Source organism: Nothoprocta perdicaria, unplaced genomic scaffold (genome assembly GCF_003342845.1).
Source record: "Nothoprocta perdicaria isolate Ctin4 unplaced genomic scaffold, notPer1 scaffold_26, whole genome shotgun sequence".
In the NCBI taxonomy this organism is placed as follows: Eukaryota; Metazoa; Chordata; class Aves; order Tinamiformes; family Tinamidae; genus Nothoprocta; species Nothoprocta perdicaria.
In genome coordinates, this window is record NW_020455488.1 from 4,388,431 (window position 1) to 4,413,216 (window position 24,786).

The 24,786-nt window shown below is 39.1% G+C and overlaps 1 protein-coding gene across 1 annotated transcript in view; it reads left to right on the forward strand.

Moving 5' to 3' along the window:
- Positions 1-20,710, forward strand: part of MAP2K1 (mitogen-activated protein kinase kinase 1) — a 35,625-nt gene extending 14,915 nt beyond the window's left edge. The window contains exons 3-11 of the mRNA XM_026040499.1: positions 2,275-2,421; positions 5,678-5,755; positions 7,132-7,183; positions 13,343-13,467; positions 15,866-16,073; positions 16,694-16,758; positions 17,654-17,715; positions 18,738-18,783; positions 19,867-20,710. Of these exons, the coding sequence (XP_025896284.1) occupies positions 2,275-2,421; positions 5,678-5,755; positions 7,132-7,183; positions 13,343-13,467; positions 15,866-16,073; positions 16,694-16,758; positions 17,654-17,715; positions 18,738-18,783; positions 19,867-19,980 (897 nt within the window). The 3' untranslated portion in view covers positions 19,981-20,710. The remainder of the gene's footprint in view (positions 1-2,274; positions 2,422-5,677; positions 5,756-7,131; positions 7,184-13,342; positions 13,468-15,865; positions 16,074-16,693; positions 16,759-17,653; positions 17,716-18,737; positions 18,784-19,866) is intronic.
- The last annotated feature ends 4,076 nt before the right edge of the window (positions 20,711-24,786 follow it).

Here is a 24,786-nt window from a genome sequence, read left to right on the forward strand (position 1 = left end):
TCATACGCGGAGCTCCATGGAAGTGCAGTGCATCTTATCTTTTACRCAGATTCGTTGTGATGTGGACATCACTCCTATATGAAAATATCTATGATTATTTTCTTTGCTTTTATTCCTTACAACCCGTGGCAGTTGTGGCTTACTCTGTAAAATAGATCAGAATATTTAAAATTACCTGTTTGTGAGGAACTTCTTTTTTTCTCCCCCTCCTCAAAAGGAAAAAAAAAAAAAAAAATCCCTGGAAACTAAAATAATAAAGTTGCAGAAATGGGTGTGTGAGACTGCACGGATGTTTTTATTTGGCTACTTTATGCTTCTTTCTCCCAGGAGCAAAGTTCCTTGTGCAAGTAGCATTTCTTACAAGGCAGTGTGTCAAGTTGTACCCCAATGTACTCTAGGGAAGCAGGAACCTGCTCATGCATAGCAAGCAATCTAGCCATTGATAGGAATGAAACGTGTGGCTTATTCATATCGTGATTCCGTTATTACAGAGAACTGAAAACTCAACTTTAATTTCTTTATTGGGAAGTATTTAAAAAAAAAAAAAAAGTACTGACATACTGACTCTCAGTACACTGCTGGCAATTTGGAGAGAGGCATAGAAAAATGCCCACTTTTAAGGGACTAGAATTATAAAATATACACTTTGATGGGATTTGCTTGAACTAAATCAATTTATTTGATYTTTTCATCTACTGCGAGTTTAACAGGAAGTTTTGTCCCAGTTTGTTAATTTTGGATGCAGCTGAGATGCTTGCTGAATGTTGTTTTTTTTATGTAGTGAGTAAAATTTCATTTCCATAATGTCTCATGATCTTCTGTTTTGCCAAAGAAATTGACTTCTTGCTCTGTATGAGGAAACTGTATAGTGAAACAGTGTAATTCATGTAATCTCCCACTCTAGATTTAGAGTCAGTCTGATGTTTTATTATTTGATTATTTATTAAGAGATTCAGTTTAATTCTCTCCTGCAGTGCTTTACAAAAACTGTGGAGATATTTTTTGGCAGCTGTTTCTGAGTCAATATATCCTGTGACACATCTCTCTCAACAATTCATTCATGGATTTTCTTCAACATGAAGAGTTCATTTCTGAACTCCATCCATCAGAAATCTTGGGATAAAGAAAGTGATGGAACAGAAGGTCCTAATGGAGACTTGTTTCATTAAAAAAGATGAAAGTCTCKTATTTGCAGCATGAATAGTATATTTTTATGCTTTAATGAATGTACCTTTCGTTGTTTTGTCAATAATGATTATTGATATGGCATGTTTTAGAAGCTTCAGTTACTTTTACTGATAATCTTGATGATAATCTTGATAATTGACAAATTTTCTTGCAGTAGCCCCTTCCCTCTGCCCTTTATTTTTATATATATATATATATAATGTATATATAATTTGTTACCTTGAAGTTYCTTTTTAGAAAAATTTTGAAGAGGAAAATATCTAGGGCTCATCTGGAATTTGATACTGCTCCTGTAGATTTTTGAACATTGAATTTGCTGTCCTGCAATTTACAAAATTAGAGTCCCAACAGTAAACTTGCACCTTAACTCTGATCTTTGTGTATTTTGCAATTCCATGGAATGCTCTTACTAATTTATTATTACATTAAGAAATATAATGCCTTAAATACTATCACTTAGAATGTCTTTAGTTGTAATAGATTATCCCTTAATGACTGCTGCTCTTTGACATACTTAATCAAAACAGGAATTGAGTCATTTTGGGATGATTCCATAGTGAAGAACAATATCTGGTATTGATGTTATGTTTTTCTAGCCATTTTTAATGGGAAAGTGCTAAACTGGCTTTGGAGACTGTAATGTCTGGACACGGAATAGAGACAGAATGGTTGGATAACTTGAGGAACTTGAATTGCTTTGTGCAATACTGTCTATTTTGGGGATAACTTCTGCTTCACTTTTTTTGTTCTATATCTAGTATCTTTCATGGATGTTGATGATTTCCACTTCCTCATGCCATATCATAGAGTTTCTCCTTTCTGAAAGKCCGCTAACCAAATAAGAATGGATAATTACCCGATAATTCACTGGTTCGTAGAAAAATTCAGACTAGAAAGGACCTCAGAGGATTTTAGAGCCAAACCTTCTGTTCAAAGTAGAACCAGCTGTGAGAGTCGGGCTACACAATGTTTTTTCCAGATGGGTCTGAAAAGCTGGGTTGGAGACCACAAAACCTATTTGGCAACCTGTTCCTTCTGAAAGGCCTTTTGCCACTAGGAAARTAATAACAATGGATTATTTTACAGTTAATTCATCTAGAGATCAAGCCAGCTATTCGAAACCAGATCATTCGTGAACTGCAGGTTCTACATGAGTGCAACTCTCCATATATAGTAGGTTTTTATGGAGCCTTTTACAGTGATGGAGAAATCAGCATTTGCATGGAACATATGGTAAGTAGATGTATATTTGTTTTAGATTGAAATTAGTAATGGRCTATTAACATAAAACCCAATTGTCAACAGAACTTGAGATAACGTGGTAGAGCTTTCTGCATGAATAAAGAATCATTCACTGTGTTTCAGACTTACTTCTTAAATCTCGGTTTGGGATAGACAAGTGTTTTGTTTTTTTTTTTTTACGCCATTCTTCAGGGTTTCTGCCTCCGTTGAATCACTATGTGCATCCCAAATATCTTTTAACTGTTTTAACTGTGTTTTTAGTTGCTTTATATAAAATATTGACATAATTCTGCTACTTACAGAGCTGATCTAATTTGGTGTTGATCTTGGTTTTTTATGCAGTATTAAAAGCATGTGATCCATACTGACTTATTGGTGGTATAGCTGTGCAGTCCCTGCTAGCTATGACAGTCAGAAACTATTTTGTTCTGATTCAGGTTAATCCGTAGTTTGTCTTTTTCTTCAAATCTTACAAAAGATATAAAGAATAGTGTGTAGCAATTGAGGAAGACCAGACGCTTATACACCTTTTTTTTTGTAAAGCCAAAAAACTTTTAACTGTGTTTCATTTTGCTAGAAAAGTACATATTCTTCTAGACATCTGTTTGCCTTTCATTAACCATATGGAGCCAAACATTAAAAGCAAATTTTCTGGGAGGGAAGGTCAGTCTTTTTTTTTTTTTTTTTTTTTTTTTGCGCTTGGTTGCCAAGTAGAGGAAGTTTTTTAACAATCTGAAATACAATTTTTTTTGACAATACCATGTCTTTGAAGGGAAACCTTATTTTTTTTCTAGAAAGTACATGCGGCTGTTTTTAATGCTTCTCTGGTCTTCTCTTACAGAAATTTTTAGAATTTGATGGTTGCCTAGAAACAAGTGATCATGATCCAGCTTTTAAATATGTGCTAGCAGAATAGAAAGTGTGCATACTGCTAAAGTGCAGATAACTACTGGAAATTATAAAGAAGTTAGTTTCTCAAAATTGGAAACAGTCATGAAAAATAAGAAAATACACATTAAAAATGGTCKTCTGGAAATTGTTCAGGGTTGTGTTGTTTTATACAACACTTACACAACTTTATATAAGTTGTATTTTTGTGAGCAGTTGCTGGATGTTTGTTTGGAGATGTGGCTGTGATGTATAATTAAGTGTATAAGTAAAAAGGATAAGGAATTGCATCTGTTATCAAAGAAAAGTAACAGGACATCGTGGCCAACGTTCCTAATGAGGGTGTGATCTATCTGGCAGGAAGCTTCTCAGRTTGAAAGAAGGCAGGATGAAATCAAGTGTTTTAATGCCAAATTTAGACAATGTCAAACCAGATTAAAAAATAATAATTAAAAAAAAAATCCAGAGAACAACTGATCAGCAAGATGTGAAATTGAAAGAGAAGGTGGATTATTTCAACTGATATCTACAGTCTGTGGCTTCATCCCAATTTAGAACCTTAAAATGCAGACTTAAAGTAGATCACTGGATGAAAAGTTTCTGACCCTTTTTTAGATTGATGATTAGGTGAGAGTATTTCTGTTGTCAGTTTTAAATAGAATAGGCTATAAACAAAATAGACTATATATTTTAATTTCTATCCTTTTTGTTAGCCTTTTTGTTTCAGTTGGTGCCAGTTGTAATATTTTTTTTTAGTTTAAAAATGTGAGTTTGGGTGTTGGAATCTCTGCCTTCTCCACCTCCAGCATTTTGCTCATAYTCAAATATCCTTGACTTCCATGTGCCTAAAACTGTTAAGGTCAGTGTGTATCCTCACTTGTCAAAAGGTATTTGACAGGCAAAAAGATTGGAGTCTGCTCCAGAAAGGTCCTGGAGGTTAAAGCCGGCACTACTCAGCACTGGAGTTGTTCAGCTAGTTGTTCAGCTTAGGGTAAGGTCAGAGCTAGCATTCGGGGGAAAATGTAGAGTTTTTTTTGTTTTTGTTCCCCCCCCGCCTCCAGACTGGCATCGCTGTTAAACTACTGATGCCTCAGCAAGGACAGTTGTCCAGAAATGCAGACTCCAGGCAAAGCCAAAATGCTATATTGTAAGATCAGAGTGTATCCCTGCATATACAAGATATTTTGTGTGTTTTCTATGGTGCATTTTTGATCGTATTTCATTTTGTTACAAAAAATATAAATGCTACTTTGAGCTCTTTTTCTGCTTTCCCTCTGATAAGAATTTAGATGCAGTCCATTCCTGGAAGAATAATAACCTGTATTCTTGCTTTCCTCTTTACATAAATAGATAACAAGGAAAGTGACAAAAGGGTAGGTGAAGGCAGAAAGAAATTGCTTACTGAAATTGGACTGCTCTGTCCTGAGAGGTGTCAAATGACATTCTCGATCACTGGATATTGCTTTTAATTTTAGAAGTAACACTTTAATTCCTTTTTGGATTGTATATCCAAAAAGAATCCACACAAGCCTCTTGTTGAACCAATTTCTAAAAATACTCAGCACTTCAAGTTTTCCTTCTCAGAAGCCCTTAGCAACTTTGAAATGTATTAGAAGTTGATGGGGGTGCATTTACATGCATTCAAATCACTTAACCAAATGAAATTAGTGAGATTGTTGCTTGCCATGAAACTTTAGAAACATTTCTTCCTATTTTGGCCTTCTCGAGAGCCTTGCTGAATCATCCCATTGGCCTTGGAAGCTGACAGTCATCCTGCATCTGCAGAACTCTGYGTAGTGCCTGTCCAGAGGGATAAGGCAGGAGGGAGCTGGGTTTGGCTGTGTCCATGGGCTGCTACTAGCACACGCTGTATTTAGCAGCAGAACTCTGTATTCCATTGTGATAAATGATTCTCAGTGTTGTGATCAGAATTGTAAGACCTTCTGTGCTGCTTCAGTCTCCCTCATTCAGTAGCGTGGAGGTGAGTTTCATGCAATGGGCATGCCAATGTTATATGTTGTTGTGATGTACTGAAAAGTACAGAAATCTCTTAAATTCCTAATGCTTGGTCAAAAAATATTTGTGAGCCTTCCTTAACAACAGCCAAGCTGCGGAAATACTGGTRCAGCAGATCATTGTGGGATTGTGGATGTGGTTACTAGCCAAATGCTTATTTAAAGTAAATGCATAGCTGACTAATTCCTCCTCTTGAATGTTTTCTGATATGCACCATCACTATATTAAACCAAATTTTAACAGCACCGTTTTTTCGTTATTGAATATATACTGTACATTAGAGATCTGTTTAAAATCCTTTAGGTGAGTTTGCTTATACTTTGACTCTTTGTATGCTTAATAGGATGGTGGCTCCTTGGACCAAGTACTGAAAAAGGCTGGCAGAATTCCCGAGCAGATATTGGGCAAAGTTAGCATTGCGGTAAGCTTGCTGCTCTCAGAGGCTGGAAGTGGGTAGTTGATCTTGGCATGTTAAAACGAAGATACAGGAAACAACTAGTTGGGAAGTGGAAGATGTGGGCTGAATAGGTAATAGTGGACTTTTAGATGTGGGACTTCCTCTTTAAAAAGTGTCCCTGTATGTGTCATTAATTTGGTAGCTGGAATGAGTAACATGCATTCCATTGTTTGCTTTGATTTCCTGCTCTTGTGTTCTGCTGATGCTTCTGGATAAGAACAGAATCAAGAAAATGGTTTATTTTTATTAAAAAAGGTCAATATTATGTTTTACATTAAAACATATCTATAATGAAACAAATTATGTGTACAGATGTGGAACTACTGGAGAGTGTCCAGCGCAGGGCTAAAAGAGGGACAGCGGCCTGGAACATCTGCCCTATGAGGAAAGGCTGAGAGAGCTGGGCCTGTTCAGCCTGTAGGAGTTTTTGTGTTTTAAGGACTTAATAAGGTAGAGATTAGCGAAAGTAGATGATATAGTGTAGCATAGGGCATAGAGCACAGGGCATGGCGTTCAGAAGATCTCACGATGTCATGGGAATTAGGTGCATAATTAATTTAGGCAGTTTACTGATAACCCCATGTCATACAAGGCGAAAATTTGAAATTAGTGTCCCGATAGGGCAGTAGGTGAGTTCACGCATTTCAAATGGAGTATTTAGGCAAGCTGAACTACACAATAAATGCCATTTGCTGCATCCTCCTCCACATTGGTGTCAGTGCGCTATGGCCCTGGGGCACAAATAAGCCCAGGTCAGTCCAGCCAGCGAACGAGGCTTGCCGCCCCCATTTGGCAACAGCCTGCAGTAAAAAAGGCTAAGGGGGGACCTGATCAGTGTCTATAAATATCTCAGGAGGGAGTGAGGAGGAGGGGCTGGCTTCTTTTCAGTGGTGGCCACTGAGAGAGCTAGAGGAAACAGCCACAAACTGAAGCACCARAAGTCCCACAGGAACTTAAGGAAAAATTTCTTGACAGTAAGGGTGACAGAGCCCTGGAAGAGGCTGCTCAGAGAGGTGATGGAGTCTCCATCTCTGGGCATCTTCAAAACCTCTTGGATGCAGCCCTGTGCCACATGCTCTCGGTGACCCTGCATGTGCAGGGGASGTTGGACTAGAGGATCTCTGAAGGTCCTTTCCAACCTTAATGATCCTATGAAAATTTCCAGTAATTTGGGGTTTTTTGTTTCTCTTTTTAAGTATGAGTTGGAGGCAAATGTTTAAACAGAATATTAGAGAGAATTATGTTTTKGGATTAATGTTCTGTGTTGTATTCATAGCTACATCTTGAAATTCTTGCACAAAGAAGTATGATCTGTTGTTTCACAAACTTTTTTTTTATAGGTGATAAAAGGACTCACATATCTGAGAGAAAAGCACAAGATAATGCATAGAGGTGAGGATTTGATGTTATATATTCTTTCACATTGCTTTTACTCAACTTAAAATGCATTTTTTTTGTATTTTGTYTTTTTCTGCTTCAACATAATTCTAATTTGGAGAGCTATTTTATGAAATGTTATGCTGGTTTTGTTCTCTAAATCTCTAGTAAGGCCATCAAATACCTTTGTGTTGTGTTACCTGTCTGCAGTTTGTGTGGGTTGTCTCCCACCCCTAAATGCAGTATCCTCTTGTTATATGCACACACAGACCACCTCTGTGTGGTTGTGCTGGCTGGCTGCTGGGATGGCTTCTTGGGTTGGGGGTGGGTGTTAGAGCTGGGGCTGTAACTTGGGACACGCCTGCAATGAAAACGGTCCTTCGCTAAAGACCGCAGTCGTACAACCTCTGTTTCCCTTTCAGTAACACTTAAGTTGCCCTCCAGTTTCTAGAGGAAATACCTGTTTTTGTGTTGAAAAATATTTACCTTTCTAGGTGAACATGGGTGGATGCAGAAACAGGCTGCAATTCTGCAGAGTGCTGCACTCTCAGATGCTCTTGTATATTTCTACCTGCAGTGGCACTTGGGCCCAGTGAAACCTTTCTCTAGGGTAGCTGCAGTGAAGACTTTCCCCTGCGTGGTTTATTTGTGGCAGCATCTTTGTTTGAATATCAGCAGCTTGAGTATGGAGGGAAACTCTTCACGTAGCTTCTGTGTCCATAGTCAGTTAAGGGAGAATATAAACCAGTCACAATAAGATAACTCGGATTTTATTTAATTACGTAACTGATAGGGGTTTTTTTCACAAAGGAAGAGACTATATTAAAAAAGCTTTGCTCTGCAGTATCATGACTTCTTCACTGCAACTACTTGTTCTTTGGTAGCTCTACTAAGTATAACTAAGAAAAAAATCTTAATCAAAATCTCTAATCTAAAATAAGTTCAAGAATTCAGGATTCATTGTTGCCAATAAAGTGGCTTTAAAATCAAGTCAGTACTTTTTACCCACTGTATCAAGTTCACATGCTATTTTTAGACATCTACCATGCAGAATTGAGTCTCTTTATAATGAAAGGTATTTAAAAAATGTGGATTTTGAAGTTATGTAAAAGGAATGTGTCATTTCTGACATCTGCTGTAGTCTTTAGACTTTACTGTAAAATAAATGTGTGTTATTTCCAGCATCTTTTGCTGTTGCCCTCTTTTCAACCCAGCTGTTTCATTAAGCTACTGCATGTTCTGTAAAAACAAAAATGACACATGATCTGGTAAAGTAATAAATTCAGTCATCCCTGACATCGGTGTAAACTGATGACTGGAATTTGAGCATTTCATATTTTTGTTTGAGTGGCAGTGTTTATTGTGGTGATCCTGCAATATGTATAAACTATGCCAACTGTTCAGTAATTCTCATACCATATGAGACCAATCTTCAGATCATGAAAATATGTTCATCAGAGGAGTCACTCGATATGCATCTGAATTTACATTTGCTAGCCAGACCGTAGAAAAGAGTAACTGGCAATCCGAGTTTGTACAATCCGTTGTAGGATCAGTTAGCTCACRTGGCAGACAGACAGGGATTCCTCTTGTATGTTGGTTGTAAAGTTACTAGCTTGGATGCACCTTGCAGCATGGAATTCTTTGCACAAGTTGGGCAAGTTTGAGCTTTGTTTTGGTACCGTGCATGCTGGCAGGGTGAGGAGTGCATGGGCTCATACATGTTTTATAGAAAATTCATTGTCGGGTCTGGTACAATGGGGCCTGAACTGACATTTTGAAAGTTGCTCATAATTAGGGCTACTACAAGCCTTAAGTGCAGATAAGAGAAAAATCAATTGGATGTTTTCATCTTTTGACATATGAACTGAAACTTACTGTCTCTCCTGTGTCCCTTACTGTCCAGGTCTGCTTCCCCAGTCCCCTTTCTGCCCTATTTGTGGAGCCCGTAAATAAGCTTGTGCACTAATCTGATCCGTTACAGCTTGTCGACCTAGTTCGAGGTTCCTGCTTCTGTTTCTTGCTAAGCATGGTGCTCTCCTGCAGTGAGCTTCTCTTCTGGAGTTGGTTCATGCCCAGCTATATATTGACTGCACTGTTGTATGGTACCTCCAGAATAAGGAGAGAATGGTACTGAAGGGGGGGGGGGAAGCAATACACTAAAAATATGTATTTCTGACTCTTCGTAGAGTCAGACTGTGTCAGTAGGGTTTAGTGCTCTTGAACATGCTTAGATAATACATGTCTAAATGTTAAAGTTGTATTTGAGGTGCAAGAATATGTTGTAAATGTACTGATCTATCTGCTGTCTGTTTTAGGTGCTCAGCATTTGTTGTTAGAACATAGAATCGTGAAAATAAGCAATTCCCCTTTTCTTTCTAAAGCCTCTTTTGGAAGTACTTATCACACAAAAATTAAATCTTTTACTTTCTGGATTGATGACACTACCTAAAAAAGCCAAGCTTATTGCAGACGTGGCTCTAGCTTGATTAAGTATAGCAGTATGTTATATGGGGAAAGCCCTTCCTGAGCAGGTGGAGATTTTTCTTTTCCAGCCTGCCTCTTTCTGGAATCCCAGTTGAAAAAAATACTGCTAGTAAAAGACTGTTTCTGCTGGTATAACTGGGCTTGCACTATTTTGGTAGCACGGCTGTAATAATTGGAGATCTATCTTAGTTTCTTTAATCCCTATAGCTTGTCCTTAATGCCTGTAGTACTGTGSTGACACGGTGTTACTGACACCTAACATGTATTGTTTGTTCTCACTCATCCTGTCCCCAGGGGAAAAATCTGTGCAAGTGGCACACTCGGTGTTGTAAGCTCTTTGTTTTCTGTTGCGAGGTGAGTTAAAATAAATAGACACATTCACATAGCAACAGAAGGCCAAAAAATGCATCTTTTTCTATCTAAAGATAGCAAGGTTAGCGATAACTCCATTTTCGGTGGTGAATTTATTCTATCGCTGTGTTTTATTACTTGTATCTGACACCGCAATACCTGAGAAGCTTGTAGCCCTGGCTACTGAGCTCCCCATGGAAAGCAGATGTAGGCAGTTGCTGTAAAGCATGTTTTCATACTAAGATGCAAAATGAGAAATTGTATCTTGGATGTGAACCTGCTTCACAAAGAAAGAGCTGTATTGTCTGTCCAGCAGATGAGTGCTGAGCACTTTTCTTTTTTAATGGAATGAATGGAATGTAAGATTGTAAAATACAGCTTTCAGGGTGGAGAGAAAGGGAGGAAAAAAAAAGAAAGCTTTTGTGTATGAGATCCCCCCTTTGAAACTCATTTTGATTTGATTTGACTTTTTGTGACTTGAGCGGCGAAGGGCCACATGTTGGTGTGACTGGTTAATGCAGCAGACACGTCAGCATTATTGCTGGGCGGGAAAACACAGGACTCAGTGTTACCCTAGGGGGAAAAAATCACAAGAGTATCTTCCAGCGTAGGGATTTTGTTAAGGGCCCTTGTGTAATGCTTTGGAGAAACTAGCACGCAGATCTTAAACTCCTTACGCACACAAATGTGCCCTGAACTGACTGTGACCTCTGAGCAGAAGGGTTGGAATGCCCTTGCAGCCGGCCCACGGAAAAACTGCTGGGGTTAAGGAAGGGATGGAAACCACAGTCTTTTTATAGAGTGCTAGCTCATGGGGACGACTGCTTCGGTTGGTTTCTCGCTGAAAAGATGTGACAGAAATAGCAGAAGTTCTGGGCATGTTTTTGTATCCTGCCAATTTGTCTTTCAGGAAAGCATTGGGCAAGGAGGATGTCTATCATAAATATGTTCATAATACCTCTATTTGACAGCAAAGAGACTATTTGTCATAGTGAATGGTATAGAAAATAACCCAGTAGGAGCATTTACCTTTGTGGGTAATACCAGAGGGCACCAAATAGCAAGGAAAAGAAATTTCTTTCAATTGCTTAAAAAGTATGAAGTAGAGTATTTTGTGTGTGTGTGTGTTAGTGCTGTTTGGATGACTAAAGGGAGCATGCTACAAGGTAGATGTTGTCATATGTTTGACTTTCATTCAGTTACCTGCCTGAAGATGTCGGGGTAATAGCCAGGGCTGTCATTATTTTAAGTGCTTGGTAGCTGTAGCCTGAGCAGCGCTCAGGCATGTGTCCTGCAGAGGGTACCTGGCCTGATGGCTGCTTCGTGTTAACGAGCTCCTTTTTCAGTGTCGTGTCAGTCCCTCTGTAGGACTGGCTAAGGACTCACTCTGAGAAGTTCATGGTTCTGTTCTGGCTTGTCTGGAGTGACATATGAAATGCGCTTTCATTTTTAAGTACAGTGCTTCAACAGCATGCTTGTTTTTCCTTTCTAGATTTCTCCTTTTCTTGCAGGTTGGAACATACATTTTAAAGCACGCTTTGACGTTCATGTTCCATTTGGCAATAGAGATCTTTGGTTTCCAGAGAAACTGCTTAAGTGCTCAGACGCTGGAGCTAAAATAGCACTGCCTGCTCTGAGCTGAGTGCTGCAGGCTCGCTGGGGTGTAGCTGAACCTGCGGGAACTGGTGTACGCAAAGTGCCTGGAAACACTCTTTTCAGTGCCTGGGCAAATTCAGTTTCCTGTTTTGGAAAGATCATCTTAGAAATCAAGTGGTGTAGACTGAATTTCTGAAAGCAAATACTTTTATCTTTTTGATAAAGGCTTTTGTTTTATATCGGTGGGAGGAGTGGGCAGGGTAGGACATGACCAACCTCCTAGTTTCCAGGCTCCACAGATCCCCTTTCAGTGGGGCAAAAGCTTCTGCATGGAGAGCTTGTCTTGTGATGTGACATTAATATCACTTTTCCAGTGACATCCTGTGGAAGTCATGAACTTGTCTGAGTTCCTCAGTCACTGAAACACAAGATACCTGGAGYGCGTCTTACGTATTTTAAAGGCAAAATGATAAGAAATGCACCAGACTGCAGCTTTCTGGATCTGCTCTTGAGTAGCAGCAATCTAAAATGAAATTGTGTTTCAAGTYTGTTTATTTGTCTGTCTTGAGTTAAAGTATCCAGTTTCCCGAGAGCTACTTCAAGCTTTGCCTTGTTTGTCCATTTTTAGCCACTTCCCTAGCCTTTTTTTTAATCTCGGTGTATTCCAACTGCTTGCATAATGCATGGCATGTCTTGTATTTTAACTGATTAATACTAAATGTTCCCRCGCAGGTATCCCTTCTCCCTCCCTCTGATTAGATTGCACTGATTTGAGTGAGGTTAATCAAACTAACAAATCACATCAGTGTGGTCAGYCATCCTCGGTCAAGTGGGGATTCTGATTAAACTGCACTGGGTGCTATAAATGGGCTTTGAAGAAAGTGATTGTTTTATTAATCTGTGACATTACTTTGCGAATGTCAGCTGTTTGGTTAGCTTGATAATGCACTGGTAGCAATGAGGTAAGCAGTGTAAATTGTATTTAAAAAAAAAAAAAAAAACTTAAAAATACCGAAGAACTGTTCTCATTATCTCTGCATTCATAAATAGCTGTTATTAGTTGCCTAGCTACCAGTGACCCTCATTAAGTTTCCATTTAGATTAAGTGCTGAGTTTAAAATCACAGATTGGCTCTATCGCAGGTAAACAGCCTCCAAGTATTTTAAATGCTGCATTTCAACAGTGGGATTTTTTTTATAACAAAAAGCATTTTCCAAGAATTGTCTTGCTACAGGGTGATTTATGTGTATGTGCATACAAATTTTCAGGAAGGGATGATGATGGTTTGGCTTTCTTAATTTATTCAATTTTTGGAATTAAATATATAGACTTCCTTTATCTATTTCAGACAAAAGAACATTATTAAAAAGAAGTTAAGCTTGAAAGCACATGTCAGATATTTTGAATATTAGTTATTACAGTGAGTCTTTAGATGCTCAAACCGAACATTTGAAAGCTAAGAAAATGAGTGAAATTCAGTCTTAAAACTAACATTATTTTAGCATTTGTATTTCAAAAGTTTGTCTTCCTTTTGGAGATATAAAGAGAGCCTGTGAAATGGAGCTGGGTAGGGAACCAAATCTCAGGAGTGTTCCCAGAGCAGGACTGAGAATTGTGTTTTAGCTGAAAGGAGAACAAAGGGAGACACATGGTAATTTTCACCTTTCATGTTACTTTCGTTGTCAAATTTTCCATTTTATAGATTATAAAAATAAATCATCCATTCATTTTTTTTTCCAGATGTTAAACCATCTAACATTTTGGTAAACTCTAGAGGTGAAATCAAGCTTTGTGATTTTGGTGTCAGTGGACAACTGATAGATTCTATGGCAAACTCGTTTGTTGGCACACGCTCCTACATGTCTGTAAGTATAGATTTTATAGCTTTTGAGTTTACTATACATTATGGTGTATAGTTATTAAGTGATTTCCAGCCTTTAAACAAGAAACAAACTGGTCATTGCTGCTGTGCATATTTTCTACTTCAGCACCTTCTGTATTCCAGAAATATTCCAGAACGATATCAAATTGGCATGGTGGTGATGGGAACTGTTGCAACAAAAGCAACTTGAAATATTTTGTAATGTTACAGAAGCGATGCAGTTGCAACTACATTGCAAAATCCAGTTGGTTAATGTGTTTGGGCTTTGTGTACATGCGTCTCCAAAAATCCCACCACTTGTAGCTTGTTCTCCTTAAGTCTTTTCTTCTCTTTCCAGCCCAGCACTGCTGCAGTCACTCACATGGGCAAACTGCTGCCTCGGCAGTGGTTCTCTTGGGGCCCCAACTGGTCAAGGCACCAGGAGAAATCATGGGAGTGGCCAGTGTCAACACGGCTGCTGTAGCTCATTTGAGCTTTACTGAGCGCTCCGTGTTCCTGTACATGAGGAATACTTTGAAACTTCCCCTTCAGAGGAACTCTCTGTATTATACAAAAGTCAGGGTTAATAGAAATGCAAATCTCTTTTCTAAAGGTTTTTATCAGTTCAACATACAATCTATTAACTCATCAGAGTATTCGGAGATTTGTCTGTAGGACTAAAACTGTGTGGGCTTAAACTTCAAGTAAAAAGCCTAATGCTGCTTCTGCTCAGCATGGGACCTGCTGTTAACATCAAAGATGCAGTCTTCTTTTTGCCATTTAATAGTGGTAACATACTTGAACTGAAACAGTGACTTTTGTTCCCACATACATTTAGGGGCTGTTACTAATTCACAGGAGGGAAAAAATCATGCTTTGTCCTCTAGGCCTTTGGCACACAACTGTCCTCTTTTTCTTTTCTGCAGAAGTAGAGCAAAGTGCTCACTACCTTCTATTTCCATGAATTTAGTATTTTCACCGGTTGAGACTTAGCTTTGCTAAGCCTGTTACAGACCAAGCCATSATGGTGATTTTATTTATTCTTTTTGAGAGTGACTGAGAAACATTTTGGTTAGCTTCTCCTCTAGTAAACTTTTTGAAATCACAACTAGAGAATTGTTATGGATCAAACATCATATCCTGCCATATGAAAGTCTATACAATCAGTGACACTTAAAGATGTGTTCTGGCTTTTAGCTGCTGCATTTGTACTAGTACTATGTGTGTGTTCTGCTATTTCTCATGCACTCATTTCTAATTCATATCTGATGAAAGTTTACTGTCTTCCTTCCTTTTTGTTCAGCAATCTGTTGTCCAGCAATCATGTAGTTTATCCGGTGTCCCATCTGAGCTAATTCCAAAACTGGAGGAGGATTAAGTATGACCTCAGTAAATTAATTAATTTAACAGAATAATTACCTTTTATAGCAGGATGAAGAGATTTTGCAGTAGTACCTCATACTTATATTCTGTACATTTGTAAAATGTGAGCTTTTTTAAAAAGTAGGAGAATAGGGGGAATGGCAGGAAAACRCAATAAACATTGTCCCTCCTTCTGTTTGCACTTCGACTTCTCAAAATATTAAAAACTGCAAAAAGAATCTTCAGTATTTGACATGAAACTGATAAAGCAACTGCAAAAACTAAGCAAAGGGAGTTCAGGACTAATCTTCTGTTTCAGATCATCTATTACCCAGTAAAGATGGGCAAGCTGTGCAAACCTCAGGGTCTTCAGAGCAAGGTGGTTGGGATRTCCCAATATGGCTCTAGGGATGGCTTAACTGATATCAGCCCCCCCCCTCCCCCCAAGAAGTTCTATCAGTATTTCTCCAGTGTCCAAGTCTCTCAAAACTAATAAAGAGTGTTAGCTGAACCTGTTGTCTAGCATACACTTTCATAATGCTTAGACTGGCATGTGTATACAGTCTATCCTGAATTTAATTTTTGTCCCTTTTTTTTTTTCCAACAGAAATCTAATACCTCTAGTCAGCCCGTGATGTGTTGTTAAGCAATGCAAAGCTTAGATGGACAAATCTTTCCTCCAGGAAAGCTCTGTGCGCTTCATAATATATTTTTATTCAATTTGTATGTTGCATTTTACTATTGCTACAGTGATCTGGATGCTAGATTTAGTTAAAACAAAAAAAAAAAAAGACAAAATTATAGCCTCCTCCTAACTTTTGAAGCTTTTTATTTGCAGTGATTATCTGAAGTGTCTATGGAAATTCTGCAAGGAAAGATAACCATYACTTGCTGGAACATGTCATACTAACAAGTTTGTTTTTTATCATTTTATTATTCACTCTCCAGGCTATTGTTGAATGTGATTTTTATTTGACTTTCTTGCTAACACTGTTCTGCTTTCTCATTTCTCTCCTCACTTTTTTTTTTTGTGTATATAGCCGGAAAGACTACAGGGGACTCACTATTCAGTGCAGTCGGATATCTGGAGCATGGGACTGTCGCTGGTAGAAATGGCTATTGGCAGATACCCAATTCCTCCTCCAGACTCCAAGGAGCTTGAGTTAATGTTTGGCTGTCCTGTCGAGGGAGATTCTCCAGTCACGGAGACCTCACCCAGGCAAAGAACACCCGGCCGACCAGTGAGCTGTAAGTTGCAACATGGGAAGCAAGTCAAACTAGCAGAGTGAGTGAAGGGAGCCTTATTGAGCCTCTGTCTGTACCACTAAAACACCTCTGCAGTGTCTAAAAATATCTGAAACCAAGCAGAGGTTTCCGGAGGTAAGATATAAAATCTGCTAAGGTTCTTTTCAATTTACCTATCTGTCTGCATGGAGTCATTASTGGCTTGGTGTTGATCTGAAAATCTGTCTTTAAGCTCTGAGGGGGTAAAAAAACAGGATATTCTCAGGCTAAGTCTCACTATGAGGAGCTATATTAGAGTTGAAAAATCGGAGAACAGACATCCCTTCATAAATCTTCATGAGCACCATTGCAATGTATCAGTGCAGTTCCTCCTCTTAACATGCGATTTTTCTTAAAATGTAGTGGGAAGATTTCCAGTGAAACTAGTGGTTTGCATCMGACTTGGAAAAAAATAGTTTCTCGCTGCATATATGTAGTGCTCTATCGCTGTTCTATTTGTTTCTCATAAAACTCCTGCCTGTTTAGCAAAGCCATCTATAAGAAACAAGTATATGACTGTTAGCTTCTTAGGATACCTGTAGCACAGGAGCAGAATAACGCTTTTTTATKTAACTTCTTTTCAGCCTATGGACCAGACAGCAGACCCCCAATGGCCATATTTGAACTTCTTGATTACATCGTCAATGAGGTAACCAGCTATTTGTACCTGCACAAATTCATTTTTTAAGTGGTCCAGAAAGCATTTGCAATCTAAGATGAGGCATTCTAAGTACCRTATGGGCAAATAAGTGAGTAAAAGGAACTGGTAGTTTCAGTCAGGATGGTAAGTGATGGCTACAGCTTACCGCTGCTTCCTAATGGCCAGGAGTTTTTGTAGTGATTACGAAAGCATTTCAATAAGTGATCTGAAGAATAATGGTGGAGACAGCCCCATCTAGGATACTACTCTGCCAGACTGCAGCTTCCCTCAATGGAGAGTGAATCTCACTTATCTGAGCAGTAGTAAGCACTGTTTCTGTTTTTAATTACAGGGTTAGACGAGCATCTGTTGTGGTTACATTACATAGTACCTGGAATTCCAGCAAACTGCCTAAGCCCTCAGTGGGCTTTGCTTGTCTGTGAGCTCACAGTTATGGACAGGAGTTTGTCCTGTGCACAGGCACATCTGGACATGTGCTGTGGACAAAAGTGACAAGTACCTTCTCAAGCGCAGAAAGAATGGGGGGGACCATGCACTACAAATGGCTTCTGTGCCAGTTACTGCTGATGCACCTAGAAATCCAGCAGTTCTAAAAATCTTAACCAAAATTAGCCATTAGGAAAACTCAGCACCTGTACTCTTTTGAGTCATGAGACAGTGCATCCTTTTTTCAAGTGCATCTTGAATGCTGAAGTCTGCCTGGGTATTTTGGGGAGAGTTCTGCTTTGAAAGACAGTGTGGTAATGTTAGGGTTGCATTCTTCAGCTTTATGGCTTTGACCAGAGATGAGGCATAATTGGTAGGTCCCCAGGCAGGTTGTGTAGCATCACATATTCTGCTTTAGAAGACTGATCTTTGTTCTTMCTGTTTTGTTTGTTTTCAGCCACCTCCCAAACTGCCCAATGGTGTCTTTGGTTCTGAATTTCAAGATTTTGTTAACAAATGGTGAGTATTTTCTCTACTGCTGAATTCTGAAGGGACACWTTAGGGGTGAGCTTGTTGTGTCAGTAAGTTGAGAAGCAGGGACTTGCACTGTTTTGTACCTTGGGTTAAATGTGAAGTAGTTCCAGTTAGCTCCGTTCTCCAACTGTTAACATTGTTTACAGCCCCTTTTGCAGGCATCAGCTGGACAGTACATTCAGACATGCTCAACTCTTAAAATATGATCTCTGCTTCTAGATGTGATTATGGGCAAATGCATCTCAGATTAATACGTTTTCAGCAGCTGAGGGCACAGTGCTTACATGGGGGATCTTTCAAAGCAGTGCTCTGCAGGAGGCTTTCCAAGCACTGCACAAGTCTTGCAGGATCCAGATGCATTTTTTCTCCTGCTAGTGCTCTGCTGAGCTAACATCTCTGTGGCACTCTTCCATCTGCACRTACTTGCTCTACATTCTGCCAATTGCACTTCAGTGATACAGAACATGAACTCTTGCAGTGCCCCTGGATGGCATTAAACCTGAACTGCACCAAATTTGTTTGTTCACTGCTATGGGAGGTAGTTCATTACACATTAAAAAGTTACTTCGCTTACTACAACGTAGATATATATTTACTGTTTCCAAAAGAAAAGGAACGGTAACATAACAGACCTGGTTCATAACTAAACTTGGAAAGGTTGGGTAAAGAAACATAAGGGATAAAATGAWTCATGTGTTAAGTTTTGGTTTAAGTGGGAATTTGATCTCTTCAGCTTGGTTCTGGACATTCATTTGTGACCCCCTTGAGCAAGATCAGATGGATCAGGATTTTATAGCTAAAACTGCATGTGTGAATACCATGAAARGGAACTGCTCATGCGTGAATACCATGAAAGGGAACTGCTCATGCATCTAGATCTAAATTTCATAAGTGCTGTGTTATTTAATACTTTCGTCTGGAGTGCAGCTTTCTCATGAGCCAAATAATATACCCAGATTTTAAAAGATACTAAGATGTAACTTGTTTAACTCTTTCTGTTTTCTTAGTTTAATTAAAAATCCTGCTGAGAGGGCAGATTTAAAGCAGCTGATGGTAAGTGAAAGTTATTCATCTTGTTTGAATTAAGTACTTAGATGCAGGTTGGGTTTTTCAGCTGACCCGAGCAAGGAAATTAAAACAGGAGAGATTAGGATCAGARCGTGTGGCCTAGCGTGTGGAGTTCATGGCCCCTAGTATGAACAATTCAAACAGCTTGAAGGGGGCTGCTTCCCTCATTGGAGGCTGAGGGGCAGAAAAGAGCTTGGAAGGCAGGACAGAAGGAAGAACCACATCCAGTTTTCCAGTGATGCAGAATCCCCAGGGGCTGCTAAAGCAGTTGTGTGATTGTTTGGCAGCAGGGCATATGCAGTGACAGGACTAGGGACTTAGTGACCAAAGCTGGTGTTTTTGCAGTCTGCTGCTTGATAACAGCCATGATTATATGACCCAACACAATGATTACTTAAATAAGAATATCATATACTTCAGTAGTTCGTAATACAATATATAGGTTATTTTTACAAGGAAGAGAACMGAATTCCATGCTGTATAGACTAGTTAATCTTTTTATCAACTCTTTTTCTGCAAAATGCAAAACTTTTCCTTCCTTCGTTCCTCCATCAACCTCATCTTATAAAATCTGTTGAGCTAGTAAGCAGCACAAACAAATCCTATGTGATTGGTTTCTGGGAACCTTTTCATGGCCTTAAGGTGGAACTTGAACCGGAGAGAGAGAGAGAGAGAGAGAGAGAGAGAGAGAGAGAGAGAGAGAGAGAGAGAGAGAGAGAGAGAGAGAGAGAAAAAAAAAAAAAAACTGTATATGAAAGCACAGTCATACGTTTTACAAAGTACTTTCTTTATCTGAGTCATCTCTTCATTGCACACCGTGGTGTTAGTGCTCTGTAACAATATGTAGGAGGAGTTCCTCTGGAATATTATTTTGCAATATGTGCATTTCAACTGGCTACTGAAATCATGCAGAAAAAATCTACTGGTCAGTTCAAGATAAGTATATTATTTTGCAAACCATGTGTTTCTATAAACTAGATTATTATAATTCATGTTATTCAATTATTAATTTACTAATTTTGTAGTCCTGGCTGTTTGATTTAAATATATTTTTTTTCCTCTGCTTAGATTCATGCTTTTATTAAGAGATCTGAAGCGGAGGAGGTGGATTTTGCAGGATGGCTCTGTTCAACCATAGGCCTTAACCAACCAAGTACACCCACGCATGCTGCTGGAGTCTGAATCTGGAAGAGCAAATCTTGTACTGTACACCTGTCGAACAACGCTATTTTGGTCCTATTTCCTAAGCTTGTACCTGTTCAAACGTGTATTTCACCTCTTAAGGAAGAATGTCTTTAGCATGTGCCAAACTGTTTGAAAACTTGTCATAAACTAATTGGTATTGTATTGGGTTACATTCATTTGTTTACTGACCAAAATGTGGAATGTTTAAGTTAAAGTGCTTGCTGATTAAGTGATTATGGATATTCTTTCTTAATGAAAATATTGCTGGCGGTTCTTACCCCCAGTCTGTTTGAACTTGATATCAAGATTCTTTGTAAAATGTTGGTACTCCAATCATGCTTACCTAATCTCCCAGGCAAAAAGGGTGAGAGACCCTTAGAGACTGTGTCTGTCGAGCATGCTTTTGCTGCTGCCAAACTGTATCTGAAAGTTAGGTCTAATGGTTCCAATTTTGCTGTTGTTTAGCAATCTTTTCCACATAAAGAAGGCAAGAGCTCTGTATTTCTCAGAATATAGAGCAATATTCTAATTGTAGACTTGTTCATATTTCTATATTTATTTTTAAAAATATCATCATATTGGGATTGTTTAGTGATGTACGTCTTTCTAATTGATTTTTAAAAGTTAGTTCTTTTGAAGTGTCCTACAGAATCAAGACACAGATTCAGTCAGTTTACTTCCTTTTAACCTAAAGATTCATGAAAACTGTCTAGTGTCTAAAGTGGATTAAGATCCTCTATTGTTTTATTCTCTCAGATGTTTAGCAATGGATTCTCTTAATAAATATATTATCAAGTAAWTTTGTCAAGTTTTTTTTTCCAACTCAATCAGCTTTGGTTGATTTGATCTAAGGTTTTGATCTTGAGGCATTACGACAGTAAATTTCTTTTGTGTATTTTTGCGGTAAATATTTTTCATAAACATGCATCATCGTCACTTCTTAGAAGTACAAAATTGTATATATTATACAAGTTTATACCAAAAAAAAAGTTGATCAGAGCTCTGCAAAAACAGACATGAACATTGTGATCCAAGCTGCAGGAGGGAGGCCAAGCTGTAGGATGGTGCTGCGCTGTCGCTGCCTTGGGTTTTGTTTCCCTTCCCTTGGCTGCCTTCAGCATCTGCTTCCCACCCTGCCTGCCACAGGCTGGAAGTTACTGCTGCAAATGTAACAGGGAGCAAGAGCACTGGTCCCTCTGTAGGGCCTTAGGAAAAAGTCTTGTTCTCTTAACAGGTCCTGAGCAGCTATAAAAAACTTAGCTCCTTGAAAGGCTAGTTCAGACAAGGGTTAGATCATTCTTTCCGGATGGCATCCAAATCATTCTAGCTATGAACCTCTCTTCCTCTTAGCCAGCAGCAGCAGCAAGGGAGAAGGTGGCTGGAGCAGCCCTTAACCCAGCAACAGTAAGTTATTTATTAGCATTTTTAAGGCTGTATTTGTGTTGTCCTCACTTGACTTGAATCTGGCCATTAATACAAGGCTACACTGAGTCTAATTTAAAACCTGTCTTGAATTTTAGATGTAAGTTACATTAAAATACTATATAGTACTTCTTATATTGTTGAGTAAAAGAAATGCAGAGGATGTGAAGAGCAAGTTTTCATGTAAAATCCCCTTTTACTTATGTTTGCTCCACATACAGCCATRATTTCCCCAGAAGCAAAAGGAGGGAAACCAACGAGGCACAGTTGGAGCAGAGTGCAATGCTCCAAGCAGACAAAGGGGAGATTACTGATTACCTTCCATGATCCTTATTACAAACCCATGCATTCACAYGCATACTTGACAGTCTAAGCTGTAGTATTTTCTGCTCAGACTTTTTGGTGCTCCCCTGCAGGTCTTGGGGAAGCTAAGTGCTCTGTGCTCAAGTTCTCAGCTTCTTCATAAAGACATCCAGCCTCCTCATAAGGTAATTATCTTTCATAGAGGATGAAACCCTATTTACATTCTAACATTTAGTTTCTATAGCTACAAGCCCAAGTAAGAGCCAAATCCTAAACAGGCTTTCCTCCACTGGGTAGCAGGAATTTACTGGAAGTTACATGATGTATTTTCAACACACACAGGACACTAGATATTTTTCTATGTTCTTTTCCTGCTCTTAAAGGCAAACTTCACAAGCATACATGTTTTCTCTTAAGTTATAATGCCCAACTGACATAGCAACAGCACCTTTAAACCATAGCTATATAGCAACCCTGGATATATTCTGACTGTTTTTTTAAGTAAAACAGCTTGACAAAAAGGGCTAAGTTAACATATTACTTTTATTGGTTGTTTTTAATCTGATTAACAGAATTTGTTTTTTCTGTGCTTCCAAACAACTCTTTTAAAACTTAATCACCAGCCGTACCACGTGGTATCTACATCCCATTAAGAACATATTGTTTATCAGTAAAAGCAGCACAGGTTTGTTATTGTACCCTTAGCAAAACAGTTGAAGGAACTTCACAGCATTTTTCCATTATATAAGTTAAATGCTTTATATTCCTCCTTAAACATAACTTGAAAGAAGATGGACTTATATTGACCTATGGAGCTATTGTAACAGAAAAAAAAAGGAAACAAAAAAGAAACAAGCAAACAAAAAGCCCACAAACTTATTTTAGAACATTAGTTCCTTATTATGAATAATATTATGAATTATTTCTTATCATACAGTTTGGGAAGAAATAAAAGACTAACTCGTTACTCCTTTGAAAGAGCAGGAAGTAGAAAATATTTCACTGTTATAGACTGACAGTACCAAACAACAGCACCAGTGGGTACAAAAGAGAGGCTACCTTGCTCTTGTGCTCAAAATTGACAGGGAGAGCCTTTAGTGCAATAGCACCTGCATCTCTTATCACATTTATAGGGAATGTAGTTTTGCTACAGAACTGAGAACACTGAAAGCATGGAAAGAATCTTGGTCAGATCTTTTCTTACTGCCTATCTTCAAATTCTCAGTTTATGCAAATGAGGTTTTTAATATATAATCATTGGTTCAACAACCAGCCATTGAGAACTGGTTTCATTTTTCAGCAATCAGAAATCAGACCAGTTATTGCTTTTCATGCACATACCAAATTGGTCTGACAAATATTTTCACCAGCTTTCCCAAACTACACGTAAAGTTGTAGTATGCTACACATTAGGTTTTAAAACAGGAAAAAAATGCTACATATTTGTGCAGCAGGTTTTCATTCTTTTAACAGGTAAATCAAGATCTGATAAGCTTGTGATATTCATGTCTTCAAGTGTAAGTGTAACTTCCCTAACCCCCCCCACCCCCCAAAAAAAAGGTCTTCCATATCATACAGTTTATATACAGGACCAAATGAAAAATCTATTGGCAAATCTTAAGTGGATGTAGAAGAGCAATTCCTGAGTCTGTATTAAAAAACAAAATCACAATCTTTGATTATTTTTCTCCCTCAAGAATCCGATTCCTCTTCCTCCTCTTCCTCTTCATGCTCATGAAGACTTAGATGTAATTCAGTTTGATTGATAGCAGCCTCGTTGTCCATCTGCCCAAGACCCTGTTGCAATAAGAGTATTTAACTTGCCAGTTACCAAAAACAGCTGCAATCCTGAGTGTTTCTCAAATCACTATTAACATTGAATAGTCACATTAGGGATCTCAGTACTAAAATTGTTGACTACAAGCCCCAAAGTGATCAAATCTCCACAGAAGAGTTTYAACAAATTCAAGCTAATCATACTATTAGTATTTCCAGTCCTTACAGTTGGCTAAAACAGCATGCCATAGTTACAGCATAGAAAGTGCAGATTAAAACTATGCACATATAAAGCACAGAAACAACATGCTGCTTTCAGGGAGGAGAAAGGTGAAATCATTTGGGGCTTAGCTTAAATTGAAGTAGAAAATAACAACAAACCGGAGACACTTTGTATCTGAACCTTTCAATTAACTAATTGCATTAAAAAAAAAAATCTACCTAAGACCCTCACAAAAAAATATCCACATAAACTTCTGAAGTCACCCAGAGAAATAAATCAATAAAATGCCCCTTTCCCTGCCACTTGTGCTGCTGCACAGCAGTACGGGCTAAACCAAGCCCCGCATTTTACCCCGCCTTACTTTTTGAGTCTCCTCCGCAGCTTCCGATGAAGAGACTGTTAAATTCTCCTCTCTGGACCTAATCATAGACTGCAGTGCCAGCTCTTCCACCTGGAAACAAGGGAAAACAGTAGTCTTTGCAGTAATTACTTCTCAGAATTCACCCATTTCAAAACTAATCATTTTTGAATAACCAATGGCAACAACAGCAAGGTTTTTACATGAAATTTTGCATGTTTCCATCCTGTGGATCCCACCTGGATCCACTCGGGGTGCGGATAATGACCCCCACAACGGGGCAGGGGCTGGGCTGCATGAGCTTAGCTCTTATTATGCAAAGGCAGGTGCGAGGTGCAAACTGAGCCCATAACGCGTGAGAGCGGCTGCGATGCACGGCACCACCGCAGGGAACATCAGAGCAGCCAAGGCCGCTGTCACACCGCACATTATCCGTGGTTCGCTACGCGGGGCCATTTCCAACACCCCTTACCGTCCTCSTTTCCCCCCAATAAAATAAAAAGGAGGTAAAATATCAAAATAACAGGGGCCTGGGGCGGTCGCGGCCTCCGCGGCCCGCTCGCTCTGCCGGGGCCGCCCCAGGCGCCGCGGCCGGGCCCGCGTGTCCCCGCGGCGGCGCCCCCGGCCAGGCCCGACCTTGAGGCGGGTGAGCTGCTCGTGCAGCGCCGCCTTCACCCGCAGCAGCGTCTCCTCCTCCTTGCGCAGCTCCTGCAGGCGGCTC